The sequence below is a fragment of the Rhodnius prolixus genome, unplaced genomic scaffold (genome assembly GCF_049639745.1).
Source record: "Rhodnius prolixus isolate KJV_2025 unplaced genomic scaffold, Rpr scaffold_6, whole genome shotgun sequence".
NCBI classification, from domain to species: domain Eukaryota; kingdom Metazoa; phylum Arthropoda; class Insecta; order Hemiptera; family Reduviidae; genus Rhodnius; species Rhodnius prolixus.
The window spans coordinates 13,966,857-13,990,209 of NW_027411634.1; the positions used below are offsets into that span (position 1 = coordinate 13,966,857).

The 23,353-nt window shown below is 35.0% G+C and overlaps 1 protein-coding gene across 6 annotated transcripts in view; it reads left to right on the forward strand.

Moving 5' to 3' along the window:
- Nucleotides 1-23,353, forward strand: part of LOC141460065 (cholecystokinin receptor-like) — a 202,046-nt gene that overhangs the window by 148,757 nt on the left and 29,936 nt on the right. For 5 of the 6 annotated variants that reach the window (XM_074139705.1, XM_074139708.1, XM_074139707.1 and 2 more), the window contains one exon: nt 15,207-15,486. In XM_074139705.1, coding sequence (XP_073995806.1) covers nt 15,213-15,486 — 274 coding nt within the window. In that variant the 5' untranslated portion in view covers nt 15,207-15,212. Of the gene's footprint in view, nt 1-3,364; nt 3,810-15,206; nt 15,487-23,353 lie in introns of those variants that run through there. The other variant, XM_074139703.1, reaches the window with a different exon arrangement.

Consider the following 23,353-nt stretch of genomic DNA (forward strand, 5'->3'; position numbering starts at 1 on the left):
TATCAGAGTCTGCTGCTCCACAGTTGACTCTGAAATATCGATCTTTTAGGTAAGATTTGAGGATGAGGTAGTAAGTATGAGGAAGAATCTCCCTCAGCTTAAACACTAGTCCCTCGTGCCACACCCTGTCGAACGCCTGAGTGACGTCAAGGAAAACACTCGGGCAATACTGCTTTCAAGAAATGAAAGATTTTTGATTTTTCGAGGAAAAAAAATGTATCACACCTAATAGAAATTATTATTAGATGACTTTTCTATTTACTTCTTTAATTATGACTGAATGCAATAAATGTGGAAATCAATCCGTGGATGAGAGTGGACTTCCACCGATTCTTGATGTACGCCTAAGGCCCGTTTCCCGGGGACAGTCCCCGAATTCGTACTTCTGTGCTCCGAATAAAAAGTATCCCCAGAATGTATCCCGTTAACTATCATTACTAACTTTCCTAAGACTTGTCGAAGAATTTGCTACAAAACCTAGTTCAAGAGATGACATATTACAAACAAATACATTCATCACAATTTTTTTCCCCCCCTTTATTTTGGCATTGGCTTTCGCCATACAGCCAGCATCGTCTAGGTGCTTATCACTAGACTATCACTCACTCTCCATTCTTACTTATAAATACATTCGCTTCACTCATTCATCCCTCTACTAGAATAGAATAGAATAGAATAGAAAATTGCTTTATTTATACAAATTATGTTTACAAAAGAAAATTTATCCTTAAGCATAAATTGGCAATGGCTTACCAGCCGTCTGCCAGGAGTCTATCTTAATCAAGTAAAAATGGAAATAAACAATAATAATAATTAACTAACTTAAACAGAAAAAAGTTCCTTTACTTTAGGGCAAACACAAATTCTTTTTCTCTATTTTTTTTTTATTCATTAACTAAAAATAAATAAATGTATCATAAAAAATATAAATATATATACATATACAATATATAAAACAAAGTTATGTTACTAGAGTTAACTACATTGAAAAACAGAACTATTAATGACCAAAGTACAAAAGAAAGTATTTAGATATACCGGGACACATAATATTAATGTAATAAGATTATAAGATTGTAAACAGTTAATATCATTGATGGGTTTATATGTACAATAAAAGATTAATTATAATTAAATTGCTCTACTAAAAATTTCCTGTATTCTTCTGCTTGCTTAGCGTATTTATATAAATTATGTAAATTGCCAGATTTTAATATTTCTATAAATTGCTCTTTTGAGATTACCTTTTCACCCAAGTATAATTTCCTAATAAAACCTAAAACAGGGCATCTGGTTATGAAATGCAAATTATCTTCTTCCTCCCTCATATTACAAAGTGCACAATAGTAAATTCGATTGGGCATCCAGGGCTTGTAATTCAAATCTAATAATTCTCCCCATCCCTCTACTATATACAACTATTTACAAAAACCTCACAACTAATGGATGGATCAGTACTCTATATTCCGGTCATACTTATAGCTTAACCGAAATTAAAATAACGTAACCCTTCTCTAATCATTTTCTTGCATTCATTCTAATCGGCTATAACTTTTAAATACATTCATATTTCATGGCTAGCTTTGCTATAGACTTAAGCACATTGATGTTGGTGGAGAATATTATGTCTTCGTAGCGAAATGGTGCATCTAAATACCTGTATATGTCGTCAAACATTCGTTTCCTTTCTACCACATAACGTGGACATATCATTATTATAGGTTTGAAATCCTCCTCCTCACTGCAATCTACGCAAAGAGGAGAGGAGGACCTTTTGTTGATCCTGTGAAGATACGGATCCACACACCGAGTGGTTCGCTCTCAGCCTGCTTATTGTTGTAGCAACCCATTTATTAGTGACAGTTCCCCTTAAACCATGGTTGTCTAGGTAACTGATCTGCCATAGTTTTATAGAATCTCCCTTTATTACCATTACTGTAATCTGTCTGCCATTTTTTTAGTGCTGCTTTTGCAATTATACACTTGATATCGGTGTGTGGTAATTTATAATTAGCCATTTCCCCACTTATTGGTGGCTTCCTTTGCAGGTTTATCATCAATTTCATTTTCTTTTACACCACAATGACCCCTTAACCACAAAAAAAATATTGCAGGCCCCCTTCTCTTTAAAATACTTGTGACTTTAATTGTATCAGAACAAGAATATTATGTTTTATCAAGTATTAATAATTATATTTATAGTGTATAATATTAGTTAGTATTGAATTTACTTTGAGAAACTGAACTCTTATCAGTGGACGACAACAGTAACGATACGATCATCTATACTGGCCAGGTGTCCCCGGATTTCAGGTAAAAAATCTGGTAACCTTACTTTAGTACATCTATTTACACTGTAAACAAAAAGTTGATGGAGAAATTTGGGGCTACTAATTAACCCATTCTAAGTAACCAACTCACGCATTCTCATAACGTAGTTTGTAGGCGCTCGAAGACGCCCACCACACCTAGATGCAAAGACACGAAGATTTTTAGAGAGGGTTAGTCCCTAGTTAGTCCTTAGTGCGTAAGCCCCAACACCTCGTCAATGTTTGACAAAAGGTGGGAGTCAAGGCCGGAAGGGGTCAGGGCCGTAAAGAGAGCAAAAATAAGAACACCAAGGACCAACCCTAAAGCAAGTATGGAGATGAAAAGAAATACTATGGAACCTGAATAGAAAAGTAATTAAAGGATACAGGAAGGTGGTGGTTGTTGCTCCTTCTTCTTGCCGATGATAGAACTTTACTTTCTGGAAGCCTGGAAAACAACTGAACGAAACACAGCAAAGGTAATAGAATGCGAGGCTACAGAAGTTTGGCGAGAACCAGAAGCGCGGGAAAAGGCGATGGCGGGAAAGAAGATAAAACAACCTCCAAGAGGAAAATATGTACGACTGAATAAAGGTGATAAATTACCTTAGGGCTTAGGGAAGATTTACTTTATTTTTCTGAGGCACAAACAAGAGTCACCATAGAAGGATGAAACACTATTATTTCTAACATGTGAACTCCGTACTGATGAAGTCATCTTAACAGAGTAATTTAATAAAGAACTGAAGGGCCAATGAAAGAAAGAAGTGTCCAATTACTAGCCACATTTTATTACATTCCTTTAAATTATTACTTCCATTTTCTTTTTAAGTCGTTTTTAAGAACATTGTGAAAACTACATTTCGGGTTGGCATCCTAAAATCCATCGGGATGGAAACCTTAAAATCAAAAGTGGATGGTAGCACCAAATGGAAATGAAAATAAATTCTCGGTACCTTTTAGCTGTTGTGGCGGCAAAGCTACAGGTTTATAACCAGACTTCAACCTTTTTGGTTGCTGTTACAGTTTCCTGTTTGGGCTTCGAACGTTCTGGACTTTGTTAACTTAAAGTTAATGTATTTTTTGTGTTTTCAAATAAATAAACCATTTTGTTTGGGGTACTCTGGTAACTCCTAATAATTGTGCTTCACCTTCTTAAATAAAATATTGAGTGGTAGCTCCTATTGGATAAATACATACCACTAAACTGTTAAAATAATTCTCTAAACACACGCATGCGCGCTAGTACTGTACATACTTGATAACATTAAGCCAGTGAACTTGTTTCCCAGCTGATCTCAAAACACGTCCCGCCAAGGTAAATTAAATAGTGAATATAGAACATGATCCCAGTACGCCATCTTTTGAAGATCAAGAGAAAGTTAGATGAGGGAAGGTTACTCCCAATAGAATTCTCTTGATGATTGAATTTATTTTGAAAAGGATTAAGTATTAGATGGGAGCACAGGAAATCTCAGAACTTCCATGAAATATTTCCAGGTATAGTGAAAACCTAAAGTATTAGATAGGCATTTTCTTTTAACGGAATGTAAATCCTTAATCGTTAGTGCTGCATGATATCTTTTATTCTATCCATAGTATGTTAACACACATATAATCAGTTTAGTGCATAGAATTTCTCTTCGCTTACGTTACCATCTCGTACGGCAGTTGCTCACTCAGGGATACAAGAGATATACATACGATGGATAAAAATCAAAGATGTTTACTGTTAGGCAAACATTTAAGACCATTGTGAAGGATTAGTTAATAAATATGGGAGAAAGAAAATTGATTATTACGAGATGTGGCTATTAAATAACGAGACAATTGCTGTAAAACTTTTTATTTTAAATTTATACATATTTAGTTATTATCACCTTCAATATACACCCGTCCACTATCCCTACAACGCTCCATGCGAATTTACCATTGTTCGAAACAGTACTGGAAGTCTTTTTCTGTGAGCTCCTGCATGACGCGTGCCGCTTTTTCTTTCACAGCTTCAACGGACTGAAATCGTGTACCTTTTAATGCAGATTTGACTTTAGGGAACAGATAAAAGTCATATGGGGTCAGGTCAGGTCAGGCGAATAAAACGGATGGCCTAAAACTGGGATGTTGTCCTTGGCTAGAAACGTCTTGACAGACGTATTTTTGGATAGATTTGAGAAAAGATAGATTTAGGGAATAGACTCTTAATTGGTGAATAATTAGTCGATTACTTTACTTTAGATTTAGGAAATATACAGTTAATTTTATTGAGAGCATAAAAAAATTATATAGCTCTTTAGAAAAAAAAGGGTTTACCACTAGATCAATTACTGCTGAGAATACCATGGGTTTTTTCTTCAGGTTAATGGCTGAAAAGACCTGAGATAGCAAACTGTCTGAATCCTGAGATGAAATAGGAGAAAAAGTTAAACCGTTTGAGAATGAAGTTAACACATTTACATTTATCGGGGTTTAGTTTTTTTCCCCCCAAGAGCCAGGTGTGCAAGAAATGGTATGAGTTTGGAGTAGGATTGGGAAAATGGCGTAGAATCATTTACAATGAGCGTATTTAACACTGTGACTTTATTTTTTGCCCCATTAAAGTTTACCTTAAAGGATTTAATATTAATTAATAGATTAACGTATTTATGGAGCTTGTGACAGAAATAGAAGAGGACTAGCTGGTGGGTTGGTTATAATCCATGGCCTCATTCTCACAATATTCCTCATTGCTAAGATTTTGCTATTAAACATCTACGGGAGTATTGCTCTATCCAAAAATATAATAAAAAATAAATGTTCTATTAATAGCGCCTATTTTTCTTTAAAGCATAATAGCGAACAGAGTGAAGAATTACCCTGCAACTTTTTTAATTTTAACTTTGGATTCTTAGTATTAAAAAAAAATGCCCTTTCAACGCTTTATTAAATATTTAATATTATTAAAATGTATTAATAAATGTTCGTTCACTCTTTCAATTAGGTACCTTGTATTTTCCATCTTTTTAGTTGACAAGAAACCTTTTTTTGCTAATCCATAAATTTTGCGTATTCATTGCCTTCTAAATTCAAAATTTTCTTTGGCTTTTCACGTTCTCTCTCTCTCCTTTGAGTTTTTGAATAAATACGTGTATCTGAGATACTGTATTCATTGAGGTACGCGGATGATTTGGTCACTGTTGCGCAAGACGAGGAGGATGCCACCTATATGACTAGCAAGTTTATTGAAGAATGTCCGAAATGGGGCCTAGAAATAAATATAGATAAATGTTAATATCTTGTCATAGGCTAACCACATACTTCTAGTTTGGTATTAGACAGCGGCGAGAGCATTAAGGGTATTTTCTAGTGTGAAGTACTTTGGATCCTTTCTGAGTAAATATGGTAGGAGTTCCGAGGACGTGAAGGGTAAAGGCAAGAGCAGCGCCACGGTTGCTTCATTCCGTAATCTGAAACCGTGCTTTGAGCATTCCCACAAAGCATAAAAAGAAAGCCAAATACTGTATGGATCCGAGGCGTGGACATTGACATCAAAAGAAGAAGTAAATACTCTTAATTTGACAGAAATGGGATTCTGTAGGAGATGCTTACAGCAGGAAAACAGTCCTCGATAGAGTCCCAAATACGGTTATAAGGGTAGCCGTCGATATAGATAGAACTAACCTGGATAGGATAGACAAAAGAAGGCTATGGTAGTTTAGACATGTTCTTCGCAAGAGGCTCCCAGCTGCTGGCAACCTGCTGGTAGAAAAAGAAGAGGAAGACCTACAAATAGTTGGCTCGCGCAGGTAACAGAAATCATGATAGCGCGAGGTCTTGCGAAAGGAAGGATGGATACTTGGCGCAAGGAATCCTAGTTAGGGAAATACCTTGGTAGAAGAAGAAGAAGGTTCGATTCGCGATCTTTGCATTCGATTTTGTGTTGAACATAATAATAAAAAGTTGCCCTTTTTCAAAATCATAAATTTTGTACATTGTACACTATATTTCATTCTAGACAAAAAATAAATCTTTTATATACGAGGTGTAGCTATTAAATAACGAGACTATTGCTGTATAACATTTTATTTTAAATTTATACATATTTAGTTATTATCACCTTCAATATACACCCCTCCCCTATCCCTACAACGCTCCATGCGAATTTACCATTGTTCGAAACCATGCTGGAAGTCTTTTTCTGTGAGCTCCTGCATGACACGTGCCACTTTTTTCTTTCACAGCTTCAACGGACTGAAATCGAGTTCCTTTTAATGCAGATTTGACTTTAGAGAACAGATAAAAGTCACATGGGGCCAGTTCAGGCGAATAAGGCGGTTGGCCTAAAACTGGTATGTTGTACTTGGCTAGAAACGTCTTGTGACAGACAATGCAGTGTGAGCCGGCGCGTTGTCTTGATGGAGAACCCATGACTTGTTCTTTCACAAATCGGGTCGTTTTTTTCCTTACTCTTTCACGGAGTTGAGCAAGCACCTCACGGTAGTAATGTTGATTAATTATAATCGATATTTTCATCCGTTTTGGACGTGGAAGGGCGACCCGGGAGGTCATCATCTCCGATGTCTTCTCTGCCATTTTGGAAACGCTTGAACCACTCAAAAACTCGCGCACGTGATAAACATTCATCGCCATAAACTTCTTTTAATAAAAGATAAGTTTTAGTAGCGGTTTTTCCAAGAATTATGTGAAATTTAACGACAATTCGATGCTCTACTACATGTGTAGTATCATGTTTTTGGCCAAACGATACTAACACCTCTTACACAAACGACGGTTCCGATCAGACAGATTTCTCTACAAACACGTGAGACGCTGCGCAATCGAAAGAGAAGGCTTTACGCTGTACAGCTGTCGGTCGTTAAGATTTGGCGCATGCATAAGTTCTTCTGTAGCAGCATCAATCTCGTTATTTAATAGCCACACCTCATATTTAACGACATAAAATAAAACAGAAATAAAATTTGGCCCATAAGAACAAATATAAAGACAAAAGAACATACAAGTAGAAGATAATCAGCGGTGAGAAATTATAGTATTAAATGTTGGAGACTTATCTCCTTTCTATTTATTAAAGCAGCTGTGCAATTTGCTTAACTAAATTTAATGGTTGACTACCACAGTCTAATTATTATACTACTTCTACCTTGGAGAAGCAGGTCTTCATTAAAATATTTCCATCTGAGACCACCAAATAGACGACACCTACTAAGTATAACAGGTCTTTTACCTCCCACAGGTTACATGCATTACATACAACACAATGATCATAAGATTTCTAATTTAAACTGATTATCTTTACTGAACAATACCCAGAAAATAATTCAAGCACATTTGGGGAGGGGGTCGCTTTCTAAACTGCTATCTTTGGTGTTACCGCTAATTATTATCTTAACCAGGCATGATTTAATTAAGGTCTGAAATGTAGGATGCCAAGTGTGTTCTCTAAGAATTGATGCCAGAAAAGTTGCTATCTCTGTGAAGTCTGGCTTTTTTTAAATTTCTGATGCCTTAGAACAGGGGTGGCCCCAACAAGTCGATCGCGGTCGACCGGTCGATCGCGAGGCCAGTTTTAGTCGATCGTCGATCGCTCGCAATGTCTAGGCTGGAATTCCGTGTACCATGGACTTTGAAGCGAGAAAAATATCCCAGTATCACCAAATGTAGCGAATACGAGGTGTGTTCAAAAAGTAACGGGAATTTTTAAATTTCGCGGGTTTGGAGAGTCTGATTGTAAAATTTTTTTTATTATTATGTTGGTACACATGCCCCTGAAGTACGATAAAATTTTCAGTAATATTCATTGTTTACTTCTTAGGTGGCAGCCGTTAAGGTTAGACGTGTTTTTCGAGCTTGGCGATTTTTGTTTGTTAAAAAAAATGGATCAAAGAATTTGTATTAAATTTTGCGTAAAAAATGAAATAAAGTGTGTGAAATGTTAATAAAGGCATATGGTGAGTCTGCTATGAGTAAAACAAGGATTTACGAGTGGTATAAGCGTTTCCAAGATGGCCGCGAAAACGTTGAAGATGACGAACGACCTGGACGTCCAAGCACATCAACAACCGATGAAAACGTGAAAAAAGTGAAAGAAATGGTTATGAACGATCGCCGAATCACAATCAGAGAAGTCGCTGATGATGTTGCCATATCAATTGGCTCATGCCATGAAATTTTTTCGGATGTTTTGGGTATGAAACGTGTGGCAGCAAAATTTGTTCCAAAATTGTTGAATTTCGAACAAAAACAGCGGAGAATGGAAGTTGCTCAAGAGTCACTCAATGAAGTCGACAACGATGCGGATCTACTGAAACGTGTTATAACAGGTGACGAAACATGGGTTTACGGATATGATGTCGAAACTAAGGCTCAATCGTCCCAGTGGAGGCATTCTGGATCGCCAAGACCGAAAAAGGCTCGACAAGTGCGATCGAATGCTCACTGTGTTCTTCGATTTTAATGGCATAGTGCATCATGAATTCTTGCCACAAGGTCAAACAATCAATAAGGAGTACTACCTACAAGTTCAACGCCGTTTGCGTGAAGCAATCCGAAAATACGCCCGGATTTGTGGCAAAACAATTCATGGATTTTGCACCACGATAATGCACCTGCTCACACTTCATTGCTTGTTCGTGAATTTTTGGCCAAAAACAAAACTTTAACGATGCCCCAGCCTCCATATTCGCCAGACATGGCTCCATGTGACTTTTTTCTATTTCCAAACATAAAGAGAACATTAAAAGGCCGTCGTTTTACAAGCATAGATGACATTAAAAGCGAATCGCTGAAAGAGCTGAAAGCTATCACAAAGATCGAGTTTCAGAAGTGTTTCGAGGATTGGAAAAAGCGCTGGCACAAGTGTATTGTATGCGAAGGGGACTACTTTGAAGGCGACAATATTAATGTAGATGAATAAATAAATATTTTTTCAAAAAACGAAAATTCCCGTTACTTTTTGAACACACCTCGTATATCTATTCTTGTTTCAGATCTACATACCTATGCGAATCGGCATTTTTTGACCCTTTAAATAATTATTGTTGTATTTTACGTAGGTAGATAAGCCGTACATCTATATTTCAGTACGAGGTGTACTCAGCGAGCTATTGATAGATTAGCAAAAAGTAACTCATATTATTCTTTAATGATCAATTTTCCTGGCCCAAAAAAAACGCGAAAGTGAAATATTGAAATCAAATTATCAGCCATACTGTGCATTTTTATAACAACTTTTTCATATTTACGAACAAATAGTACAACAACTTATACATTGCAGTTGATAAAAAAATTAAATTGCATTTTAATTTAGTAAAAATGTATCTTGAAAAAGTGTCGGAAAATAGATTTTTTTAGGTACCGCATGTACGGAATGCTGCTACCAAAAGTTCGGTCTGGAAATTTATTAACTGATTTAAAAAATAATATATTTTACTTATCTACCCCTACCTCGCTGGAATGCACCTTATACTGAAACACAGTGTATAAACATAGTATGCATTTCACACCCCTTCTTCCTCCTTAGACTACGCATATGACAACAAGTCGATCGCGACACACTTTTAAGATAAAAAGTAGATCTTATATACAGAAAAGTTGGCCACCCCTGCCTTAGAAGTTATCATTTTTTTTTATTTTTACTGAAACTGGCCACTCAGATCTTAAGTGCATACATCACGACTGAAACAGAAAGAATGCATGAAAAGAATGAAAATTTTCGTATTATTGTGCATACCAATGCGTAAAAAGTGCGTTACAATCGACTGACTGGTCCATTTAAACCAGTGATTCTCAACCACTTTTGTGTGCCGCGAAAGTTTTGAAGTGTGCCGCCAAATTTTAGAAATGCATACAATAAAAATTAAATATTAAATGCAGAAAAGGATATGAAAGTAGCAGTAATATTTATACGACCAAATATAAACGAAATTATCAAAAAACATCAAGCTCAAATTTCTCATTAAACGTATTCTTATTATTAACTTGTAATTAATCCCTTAATAAACATATACTGTTGTTTTTGTGGTACATATTTTATTTTATATTGAAAATAAACATACAACTATTTTACACAGTGTATTATGGATAAGTAAAGTACTTTTAAACTTATCTTATTGTTAGTGTACCGCCAAATTTTGAAATTGTTAAAAGTGTTTAATGGTGCTTAATATTTATTATTTGGTAAATTTGTTTATAAATATAAAAAGCTATGACTGAACCAAGTAAGTGCTTTGACACTTTAAGTTATTTCAAAAAGTAGAGTTCATCAGTTTGCGCAGTGAACGGCTCTCATACGAACCAATATTATCTGTTGGCTAGTCCTAGTCACTCTAACATGTAATATACCACATAAAATGCCATTTTTTGACAGGTTCAAAAAATCATTCAATTGGCCACTGAAAGTGACATAAAATCAATTTTTGTTTAGTTGCCACATCAGGAATGAATTTATTAACCAAGAATATAATACAGAAATATGGAATAAAGAACATTTAGCTCAATAGAGAATATTTTTAAAGTATGCGCTGGATTATTTAGTCAACGGGATAAAGTGTTCATCTTTTCCCGAATGAACAATCAACTATTTGAATCAATAATGAAACCTGGTGATTCTTATTATTTTCAGTACCAATATTCTGCACACATTTAGAAATAAATTGCTGTTGAAATATTTAAAACTAAATTGCATCTTAAATGAATTATTTGATTTCCATTTTTATTAATTTATATGTAAACGGTTTTATTTCCAGTTACAATGTCATCAATAGTAACTTTATTATGTCTTGATAGTTTTATATGATTAAAAATATAACAATGAAACAAAAATTATGACTAAAATAAGATAACGACTCAATTATAAGGCAGTAAAATGACAGAAAAAGCTGTTTATGTCAAAATTAAAAAAATAAAACTGTTACGAGCATTATTTAATGCTTTTCTTAAATTCAAATAAATCACACCCAATTTCCATCCAAGATAACTGAGATAACTTTTTGTGAGGTCAAAGCTTTCTTTATTATATTCTGTTATTTTGAACATTCTGCATGACTTTACAATTTTTTGGAACATTTTGTAAGATTCCCAGTCAAAACATACACACACAATCTTCTGCTCGGCTAAGTGTATGATTGATTTCTGGATGTCCTGTGCAACTTGCCAAGAGTATCAGCTTTCAATATTTTAGGAATTAGAATTCTTTGCCTTTAAGACAATATTTGTTTCGCAAAATTAAATTCAGGCTTTAAATTCATAGTATGGCTTAAATAAAAATAAAACCCTTATCTGCTTTAACAACTTCATCTAAAATCCAACAGAATTTTATCTTTTTCTGAAACTTGAGTCTACTCAAACAATTTAGTCAATTGTTTCGTAATTATAGAAATGATTTAACAGCATAGTTGGGCACAGGAATATGAAATACGATTATGTATTTGCATAGCTACTTACGTTTCAATTGGTATCATCCAGTTCAGTATGACAATCACCGCCATCAACTGAGAAATCTGACAAGAAGAGCTGTTTGTTTTCCACTGCACATTTAGTTTCTTTGGCAATGGATTGGCTCTAAAACACAGTACTGTGACCGCATTGTAATCCTTTTCAACCTAGAAGAACTTGTGTAAACAGTTTTCATTATTCCTAGCGACGGCTTATGATCTTTCCCGGTTCTAATTTTATCCAAAACAAAAAACAGGTAATGCACTAACTTTTCAACAGTAAAACATCATTTAAAATCTCTGAAAATTGTTTACGACATTAAAACCAAAACAAAACTTCATCATGGAAGGTTATCACATGTTTCATTTCTTTAAATGTTCAAGATATTACGCAATGAAATCAAACTTAATCGAAATGGAAGCCCCCTATACTAAATATTTTCCCCAAGCCGTTTTTAAAGATGCAAACCCTTGAACTTTTCTGCTTTAAGGAGAGCTACCAAAATCCTGTCTAAACATCTAATTTTCAAAAAATATTTTGCTTCTGCGAGGCCAAGGAGGGAAATGGAAAATGAACCCGTCTTGTTTTAATAGCATGTTTTACAACCAAACACATCCGCAAAGAGCTCTCTTTATAGCATGACCAATATCTGATTCATTCTTTCTCTATGATATTCCATTGGACTATCCCATACTCTTCTTAGTGTCTAACTTTGCATTTGGTTAGTGGGCACGATGAACCCTTCTAATTGGTGAGATTATCCATTCAACATTATCAACTATTTCAATAATCACCTAATGTGGTGTTGAGCCCACTGTTCCATAAAAACAGGCTCATATATTGGGATGGAATTTCATCTAGTCCTTCATAGAAAATTGCCTATCCTTGAAATAAGATCAAAATGTTATTATGTGTAATCGTTATGTATTATGCTTTTTGCATCTTCAGTTATAAATCTAAAAACTGTTCTAAACGTAGAATTATAGTTTTGATAACATCTTAAGTTTATAGATACATAACTGAAGATCCAAGAAGCTTACGAGTATTCCCTAGAATAGGCGGATAAAGCTTGGTAAACGATTTGACCATTTCCTTTTTTGGGGGGGGGGGTTGGGCGCCTGGAGGATTAGAACCAAGGAGTTGGTACTGCTTTATTCCCTTTTCATTATAGTACACTTCTTTTCAACTTTTCCTTACATACAATAAGTCTATTTGCAATACATCTATGGACAGTATACCATGATTTACTAGCCTCTGTGATATCTGAAACCCACGCATATCTAATTGGAATCACTGCCAAACAGATTACCACCATTCTCTTCGGGGACACATCTAATTGTTACGATGGTCCCGCATTAATAAAATCAACCAACCATGTCTACTGTTTCCACATTACAGATACAATTAATTCTGAAACTGGCACAATCTAGCCCGCTATTCACCGTGCACATATCAGCACTATAATGTTCACTCTATGACGTCAATAAACTGGCCATACGTCTACTTCATATATGTTTCTAAATATATCTAAATTTTGCTAATAATTTAACTCTTTTTTAAAAAATCAATAAACCAAAACAAATTATAATTTATTATCAAATGTAATTATGGCAGTATGTGGTTTAGTTGTGCAGCTAATCAATATATACTCATAATGCAGTATGATGAAGTAGCTGCGTTTCGATGCACACCGTATAATGTGGTATGTAGCGAGAAAATTAAGCAGCTTTTAAATAAAAAGAAAAAAGAATAACATAACAACTCATCACTTAGTATTCCAACCTACATCTAAGCTCTGTAGGAATATTAGTTAAGAAATATTCAAGAATTTTACTCGTTAAATTGTTTCTTAGTAGAAATGTTTATAATATATTTCTTCATTTACAAAACTCCTTCATTTTCATTTGTCTTTCAAAATCTGTGGAGTGTTATTTCTTGTATAAAAAGTATTTTAGTTGTGCTGATTCATTTTCCTCCATCTGCTAATGAATTAAAAACAGTATTATTAAAAATTCGAACATAATAATGACAGCAAAATACTTTACATTACTAGAGTAAAGAGAAACATTATTTATCAATTGCTTACAATTGATTAATTGAAAGAGATAACGTACGAGGGTCGTTTGAAAAGTCCGTGCAAAGTCAGAGAGATAGCACTACTGGCGCGTATCCAGGTTATGTTTAGTTAGTAGCATCTCTTGGAAGAACACACACCAAGTTTCAGCCAGATCGGTCTATTTCTTTGTGTTTGGCATTCGTTTGACTCGAGGAAGTAGAGTGATTTTCAAAAAAATGGACGTAAAAGAATTTCGGGTGTTGATTAAACACTACTTTATGAAAGGCAAAACGCCTCAGGAGACTAAAGAGAAGCTTGATAAACATTATGGTGACTCTGCATCTTCGATTAGAACAGTTTATAAGTGGTTTCAAAATTTTCGGAGTGGCCATATGGGCACAAGTGACGCTGAACGTTCTGGACGCCCTGTTGAGGTTACTACTCCAGAAATCATTGATAAAATCCATGATATGGTGATGGATGACAGAAGAGTGAAGGTGCGTGAGATTGCTAGTGCTGTGGACATCTCGAATGAACGGGTACATAATATTTTGCATCAACATTTGGACATGACAAAACAATCCGCAAGATGGGTGCCGCGATTGCTCACGCTTGACCAATAACGAAATCGTGTGAAGTGTTGCAAGGACGGTTTGCAGCTGTTCCAGAAGAATCTGCAGGACTTTAAGCGTCGTTTCGTCACTGTGGATGAAACATGGATACATCACTACACTCCTGAGACCAAAGAACAATCTAAACAATGGGTTACCAAGGGGGAATCTGCGCCAAAAAAAGGCGAAGACCGTTCCTTCGGCCGGAAAGATTATGGCGACTGTCTTTTGGGATTCGCAAGGAATAATCCTCATTGACTATCTGGAAAAGGGTAAAACTATTACAGGTGCATATTATTCATCGTTATTGGACCGTTTGAAAACCGAGCTGCAAGAAAAACGCCCACGATTGGCCCACAAAAAAGTCCTTTTCCATCACGACAACGCACCAGCTCACACCTCAGCAGTTGTGGTCGCAAAATTAATGGAAATAGGGTTCCAACTCGTTTCACATCCCCCCTATTCTCCAGACTTGGCTCCCCCTCGGACTACTATTTGTTCCCCAATATGAAGAAATGGCTGGCGGGAAAAAGATTTTATTCAAACGAGGAGGTGATTGCAGAAACGAATGGCTATTTTTCAGACTTGGACAAATCCTATTATTCGGAAGGGATCAACAAACTAGAGCAGCGTTGGACGAAGTGTATAAGCCTATAAGGAGACTATGTTGAAAAATAAAAAAGGTTTACCCCAAAAAATTAAGTAGTTTTTATTTTTGCACGGACTTTTCAAACGACCCTCGTTTATATTATAGATATATAACAAAAAATGATTCACATAATCTCTTTTATTCTGTTACAGATAAAAATGTTGCCAACTGAATCTTGGTGGGAAGCTGGTAAAGTACAAATTCCAACATATTCAATCATCTTTTTACTTGGCCTGGTTGGAAATATTCTAGTCATCTTAGTTTTGGTGAAAAATAAAGGAATGAGAACTGTAACAAATGTGTTTTTATTGAATTTAGCAGTTTCTGACATATTACTTGGTGTTTTATGTATGCCATTCACACTTGTTGGATCCTTACTAAAAGATTTCGTGTTTGGACATTTTATGTGTCGGCTTATACCGTATATGCAAGGTGAGCTATTTTTATTATTGATTTAAATAAGAATCATATCATTATTATACTGAATTAAAATCTTGCATCACATCATTATAAGGAGACGGGTACCATAATGCATTATTTTGGAAAAATTTAGAGACAAAATATAATATAAGTTTATAACTTAGTATGTAAGTACGAAGTCGATTTCTGGTTTAACAAAAAAACAAATACTTATTTTGGGACTCTAGCTAATTGAATAATTCGTGGTTGTGACCTAAACAGTCAATGCCCAAAAAAATCACATCTTAACTTATTCCAATCTATAAATTTTCTTAGAAAATGGAATTAAATTAAATGTGTTTATGATCCATTTTATACAAAAATAATGTATTTTTTAGAATTTGCTTAGTTCAGCGTTTCCCAACCTGTGGTACATCATTATCGACAAAAGATAGAGAAAATTTAATAGAATAATTATCAAGTGTCGGAACTTAAATGATAACTATGTAAAAATCTCCTTTAAGAGACTGATTGTAATGAGTAAGCTCTATCCAAGCAACATTAAATTTAATTGGTACTTTCAGATAGTTGAATGCTTAAAAGAAATTAATTTAAAAGACTTTGAGCACAAATATATTAATCCTAAAGAAGAACTTTGTAAATTAATTAATAATTTTGAAGAGAAAAATATGTACGCAATTTTTAATTATTTAAAAAAAGTTTTAAAACCAAGAGATCTTACACTTTACAAAGTTTATAAAGTGAACATTAATTTGAACTCCTTTGTAACAGAAACATTGTATCTCTGCACAAATAAAGACAATAAAATAAAATAACACACTCGGAATAACAAATTTCATGAAATACAAACATTTTTACGAAGTGGTACAATTTAGCATGATGTACTACCAAGTGGTAGGCGAGCCAAAAAAAAGGTTGGGAAACGCTGGCTTAGATACTGAATTGCAACGGTTTCATTTAAATTTGGAACATTTATTTATTTTGTTTTATATTTTCCTAAGAAAACGAAAAATTAGACGTCTGTAGTGAAAAGCTATTGGATTTAGCAAAACTATCCAAAAAGCTAAACTATTTTCCTTGAATTTGTACTAAAATTATATTTTGAAAAATTCTTAAATTAAAATGCTTGCTATTGAGATGAATTGCAGAGAGTTACTTGGTTTCAAAATTGGATACAACATTTGGAGTGAAACCAATCTCAAGAGCCTTTGACTTTGTTCGACGGGAAAAATTAATTCTTCCAGTAATTTTGTATAATATACAGGGTGACCAGAGTTATATGCTCCACCCACTTTTTTTTTTAACGGCGGGAAATTTCGAAAAAATAAAAAACGCGTATTTAATCATTTTTAGTCTAGTTTATTTTTAGTGATTGACCCATTTTTTTAAACCATTGTATCTCGAGATACAGCATCCAACTTTGTTTTTTCAAATGGAACGTTATATTTTTTGTAGTATTTGAGCTCCTAAAAACAATAAAAAATTTTTTTTTGAAATCGGTTAGGTTTTTCAAAAGTTATGGTAATTTAAAATATGAAAAACAAATTTCAGTTTATTGTCAAAATTACGTCATTTTTTCTAAAAGAATCTGTTCAAATTGGGCACAATCAACGGATAGGCAAGCCAAAATTCTGGACTCCTACGCTTTGCTTGTAGCAGCACTTATGGTGGCGAAGTCAAGATCTAGGCAGGCTAGAGTTATTCGACGTTCAGCTTGTTTTTTCTAAAAACGTTTGGTGTGGAGTTTTAGGAAATCAACTAATTGGCCCTTACTTCTACAGAGAGAACTTAACTGGTGCAAGTTATTCAACTTTTTTTTAAGAGACATTTTGCCAGTTCTGCTTGAAGATGTTCCTCTACAACGTCGACTAGATAAGTGTTTTCATCAAGATGGTTGCCCGGCACATAATGCGAGAGTGGTTGGAGGTTACCTGGACAGAAATTTCCATGAAAAGTGCTTAGGGACTCATTGTCCCATCCAATGGCCACCTCGATCTCTGGACTTAACCCCAATGGACTATTTTTTTGTGGGGATATCTAAAAAATAAAGTGTACAGTATCCTTAGTACAGTAACCTTAAGGGATTAATCCCGTAGCTTCAGTCGATGGTCTGGAACATCGAATAACTCTAGCCTGCCTAGATCTTGACTTCGTTACCATAAGTGCTGCTACAAACAAAGCGTGGGAGTCCAGAGTTTTGGCTTGCCTATCCGTTGGTTGTGCCCAGTTTGAACAGATTCTTTAAAAAAAATAACGTAATTTATCAGAAACTGAAATTTGTTTTTCATATTTTAAATTACCATAACTTTTGAAAAACCTAACCGATTTCAAAAAAAAATTTTTTGTTCTTTTTAGAAGCTCAAATACTACAAAAATATGCATCAAAAAATATAACGTTCCATTTGAAAAACAAAAGTTGGATGCTGTATCTCGAGATACAAGGGTTTAAAAAAATGGGTCAATCACTGGAAATAAACTAGACTAAAAATTATTAAATACGTGTTTTTTATTTTTTCGAAATTTCCCGCCGTTAAAAAAAAGTGGGTGGAGCATATAACTCTGGTCACCCTGTATAAACAAAATATAAATTATTAGTAACCTGTAATTGTAAACATCTTCCAGCTCGGGTAGCAGAACAAATTTTATAGTATTTGAAGGGACGAGAACAGACTGAATAAAGAAATAATATTTGTGTAGAAAAGGAATTAACTATGTCCAATTACATTTCAAATTATAATATTATAATTATATTATTTGCAATTATATTGCAAATTATTTTTACTTCTTTCAATGTCAAGTTATTACAGCCCATCACTTCTATAAGGAGCAATTACAAACAGACTTTTAGTTTTAGCACCAGCAATAGCTTCTCCTTTCTTTTTCAGCTCTTCAATTTTCTTCTTGTTTTTTTCATGATTAATTTGTCCAGGGCTCTGGAGGCAAGCAGCTGCTCCAAATTGCAACCCCCTGACGACGCCCGTGAGCTTATACGTGAGAGTGATTGAGAAAAATAAAATTCGGTTTTAATAAAAAGAAAAGTTCTTTCATTCAGTATCTCTTAGTCCTTCTTTTCCAGTTTTCCTTTATTATTTATAAATTATTTTATTTTAGTTACTTATTTTGTTTCTTGCATTTACTTGTTTTTGAATTTGTGTGTTTTTTTTGTACTTATTATTTTCCATTCCATTCTTGATGTACTGTAATAACTTTCGGCTGACGGTTTATTCAAGCTGAAGACTTCTTTTCTTTCATTGCTTTTCATAATGTACATTTATGTAATGAAGTACTTTTATACTTTTTGTGGAAACAAAAGAAAATTAAAATACTTACTATTCCAAAAATACCATCGTAATAACAGTTGCTGAGTCTTTTTATTGTGAAATAATTAGACATGGCATTCTATAGTTCATTAGTATATTTATATTAAAGTAATATTTTAAGAATTTACTAGCGGGTGGTAAACAATATACACTGCTCCACAAAAAAAGTGGCGCACTTTAAAAATGCGTTATTTTTTTTCTCTGTAACTTTTTTGTTCTACATTTTATTTTAGTTAGCAAATATAAGAAGTATAAAGTTACGGGAGGGCTAAAATAAAATAAAAAATGATCTAAAAGAAATAAAAACCTTTAATTTAACAAAAAAGTACTTCTCGGCAAAAAATGAATTTGAAAAAAAAAGTATTTCTTCCGATTAAAAAAGGAGAAAAAGAATTTTAGTAACTTGTATTGCTCGCATTACTGCATCCAATCTCCTCGGCATACTCCTTATTAAATTTCTCACGAAATCTTGTGTTAATTCCTCCCATATCTCCACCAGAGCACCTCGCAACTCTTCTAAGCTCCTGGGAGGATTATTTCTCCATCTTAATCGCCTACCCAGCTCATCCCAAAGATGTTCAATTGGATTTAAATCCGGGCTGCGTGCTGGCCACATCAAAACACGAATGCTAGTATCCTGTAGATATTGAACAACACAGCCGGCACTGTGTGGTCGGGCATTATCTTGCATAAAAATAAAATTTTCCCCAATAAATGGTGCATAGGGTATCACATATTGCTGCAAAATTTCCCTCACATACAAATCTGCATTCAAAATTGCCCTGTTGAACACGTGGAGCTCAGTCTAAGCCCCCAAAGAAATCCCAGCCCACACCATCACTGAACCACCTCCGAATGGTAGTCTACCAGAAATATTGCACGGAGCGTAGCGCTCCCCAGGCCTTCGGTAAACTCGTCGCCTCCCATCAGGTGCGTAGAGAGCAAAACGGGACTCGTCTGAAAAGAGAACGTTTCTCCAATCGTTCTCAGACCAGTTGCGGTGTTCCCTAGCGAACTTTAGACGGGCTCTCCGATGGTCTACGGTGAGCAATGGTCCTGTGGCTTGCTTCCTAGGGCGTAAATTCATTTAAGCGAGCCTTCTTCGTAAGGTTTCGGCACTGAATGAAACTCGACGAACAGTAAGCAGTGTTTGAGCAGTTTCAGAAGGAGTTGATGTACGATTTCTCAGAGTGTGAATTCTAATAAATCGGTCATCAAGTGCTTCTGTGGCTCTTGGTCGACCCGAACCTTGTCTGCGAGTGCAGAGGCCTGTCTCCCGGTAACGATGGATGGCTCTACGGACGGTGGTCTCAGGCAACCCTAACGTTCGTGCTGCGTACCGCTGACTCAGTCCATCCTCAACTAATGCAATAATACGGGCCACTTGCTCTGCAGTAATCACCATTTTCTGAGAATTTGCAATGTTTTCAGCATGAAAAAAGTCGAAACGCAACTGTAGAGGTCAATAAATTTATTTACTGTTGAGGTGAAGTTCACGTTGTTGTGACCGAAGGGGATTAAACGAGGAATTGCTTCTCTATTTACAAGAAACTTTGGGCCTTCATTCGAACAATTGTTCCCTGACAGTTTATGAAAATAATTAAAACTAATAATCTTTCCCCAAAATGTGATAAAACAAAAAATAAACGCTTTTTTCAAAGTGCGCCACTTTTTTTTGTGGAGCAGTTTATAATACATTTTTGTTGCGCTGAATGATTAAAATTGGGCAAAAAAAACAAATCTTTTTCAACTTAATTCAGATGTTCTTTGTCGCCAATACTCAACACAAATAAAAAGAAATACTTCTCGAGTTTTAAGAATAAGAAATCAGCTCACAATCTCTTTGATGTTGATTCTTGTGCACTTGAAACACTCAACAGGTGCGTTAATTTAATCTTATTTACATGGAGAGTAAGATTCTATTTACATAAAGGAGTTGTTTTAGAAGTAAAATTACATTTGTACTTCTCCCAAACATTCGTTGCTAACAAACAGGAAAATTAAGCTTACTTTAAACTTCTAACAATAATGAAAACTGTGTTGTTACTTAATTTGAATAAAAGTATAAATGTTTCATTGCAGAAACAAAACGCACTGCCATTTAAATAATTGAATTTAAGCAGATTATTTCATAATCAGATTAGAAATCCTTGAATGCTGTGTGTCGACAAATTGCACTAAACTTTTGCTTTTTTTTATTTATTTAATTATTTCCATTATTAGCCTTTGTAGGCAGATATTCGAAATGTAATATGCCGGTTCAAACAAACTATCATAATATTGTTTCATTTATAATTTAATTAATATTAGCAAATTTATATTCGTTTGATCGTTTGAAATACTTATGAGCTAAAAATAACTTTTCATTGTGGAGAACAAGATAAATAAATTAATATAGGTGTAAGCGCGTGAGGCTTACACCCAGATGCAGAGAGGAAAGCGAGCGTAAACGCAGGTTAAGAATCGATGAGTGCCCGAGTTGACACCGCGACAAAGTAACGCAAATAAGATAGATGAAATACTTAGAAGAAATATAGAAAAGAGAAGGGTAAGGATGCACTTACCTTTGAGGTAATGTAGATGAAGGTAATTCAGTCTCAGCTTGATGATGAAGATGATGCAGTTGAGGGGATGGCAAAGGAAGAAAACGGAGGAAAGGGGTGTGCTTGTTTGAATGTGTATTGAGTGTGTGTGCGTGTGGTTTCAGCACAGAGATGCGGAGGGGGAAGTAAGGGTCAAATAGGCGGAAACAGACCAGAAGTAATCCGTAGAAGGTTTCTAGGAAGCGAAGATGGCTAACGGTACAAGGGAAGGCGGAGCCGGTATAGAGCCCAGAAGTGCGAGAAGCGGCCGGTGATGATGTGTTGAAGCGGAAGTGCGGTACCAGTACTTGAAGCGAACAGCTGGAGCTGGCTGGCAGAACAGTGCTGTTGAGCGGGGCAATATGCAGAACGGCGGAAGCGCACGAGATGCGTTGTAAAGCAGGTACAGAGGCACATACAAACTATCTTGATCAGTGTCAAATAGTGATGGGCTATTAGAGCGGACTCGTTCCACTGGAACGAGTCCGATGGTGGAACGAGTTGATTCAAATCCCTATTTTAAAAAAAAGTGATTCCGCCCCGCCCCAAAAAATTGAGGCAAATTAAAATGAAAATAATTAATACTGTAGTCGTTTACACTAAAATAAAACTCACTTAAGGCTACTATGTAGAAGTTCACTGACACATTCCAACTTGTAAGAGGAATCCACACTAAAATACAAAATCTGGCGAGCTTAAATACTGATGCTTGAAGAATAAAATAAGTTCCAAGGTTTTTTTAGAATATCGATTCTAAAATAATATTCATTTTATTATTTTGTTAATTTCTAAACAAAAGTAGGGGTCGATCTAAGACAGGGAGTCGAAGGAAAAATAATTTCGTACCCAATATAGCGAACCTTGCAAAGAAACACCAGGCACACCCATCTCATTAATTAAAAAGCAATGCTGTAGTTACTTTACTTATTATTTAATATTTTATTTTACATATAGAAAATGCTGTGTGCTTAATCTTTAACTTAGCGGCTGGACGCTCTTTCTCTTATCTTCATTGGCGAAAGTTAAATCGTGTACATGTTATTACGACGATCAAAGTAATACTGAGCTAAAAAATAGTATTACCTAACTGGTTTACTTACTGCTGTATCCCTCCCACTCTATCACCTACTTCACAAACATTCGTCGATTGGAAATGGGTTGTAGTTTAATATTCGTTTCATTTGAAAACAAAAAACATTATAACGCTTTCTCAAGATGTTTTTAATTTTTAAAAATTTGTTTTTGTCCATTACTCTTATAATATACGAAGAATTTCGAATAAAATATAATATACAAACACAGAATGATCTAGAGTGCAGGTGGAGTCAGTCGGCGTTGTCATGGTGATGGAACCGTTTAACGACTCCGGCCCAACACCAGCAATTTCATTGGTTAAATCCACTGGAATTGGTGGAGTCAAATCCGGAGTGATTTAAATCCTTTTGAAACCGGACTCGTTCCATTTTTTCGTTCACTGAATCTAGCCAATAGAAAATGCTGGAGCTGGAACCGGAGTCGTTAAACGGTTCCATCACCATGACAACGCCGACTGACTCCACCTGCATTCTAGATCATTTGTGTTTGTATATTATATTTTATTTAAAATTCTTCGTATTTTACAAGAGTAATGGACAAAAACAAATTTTTAAAACTTAAAAACATCTTGAGAAAGCGTTATAATGTTTTTTGTTTTCAAATGAAACAAATATTTAACTAAAACCTACTTCCAATCGACGAATGTTTGTGAAATAGGTGATAGAGTGGGAGGGATACAGCAGTAAGTAAAGCAGTTAGGTAATACTATTTTTTAGCTCAGTATTACTTTGATCGTCGTCATGACATGTACACGATTTAACTTTCGCCAATGAAGATAAGAGAAAGAGCGTCCAGCCGCTAAGTTAAAGATTTGGCACACAGCTTTTTCTTTTTGTAAAATAATAAGATATTTTAAAAGCTTGATATTAATTCATAGTAAAT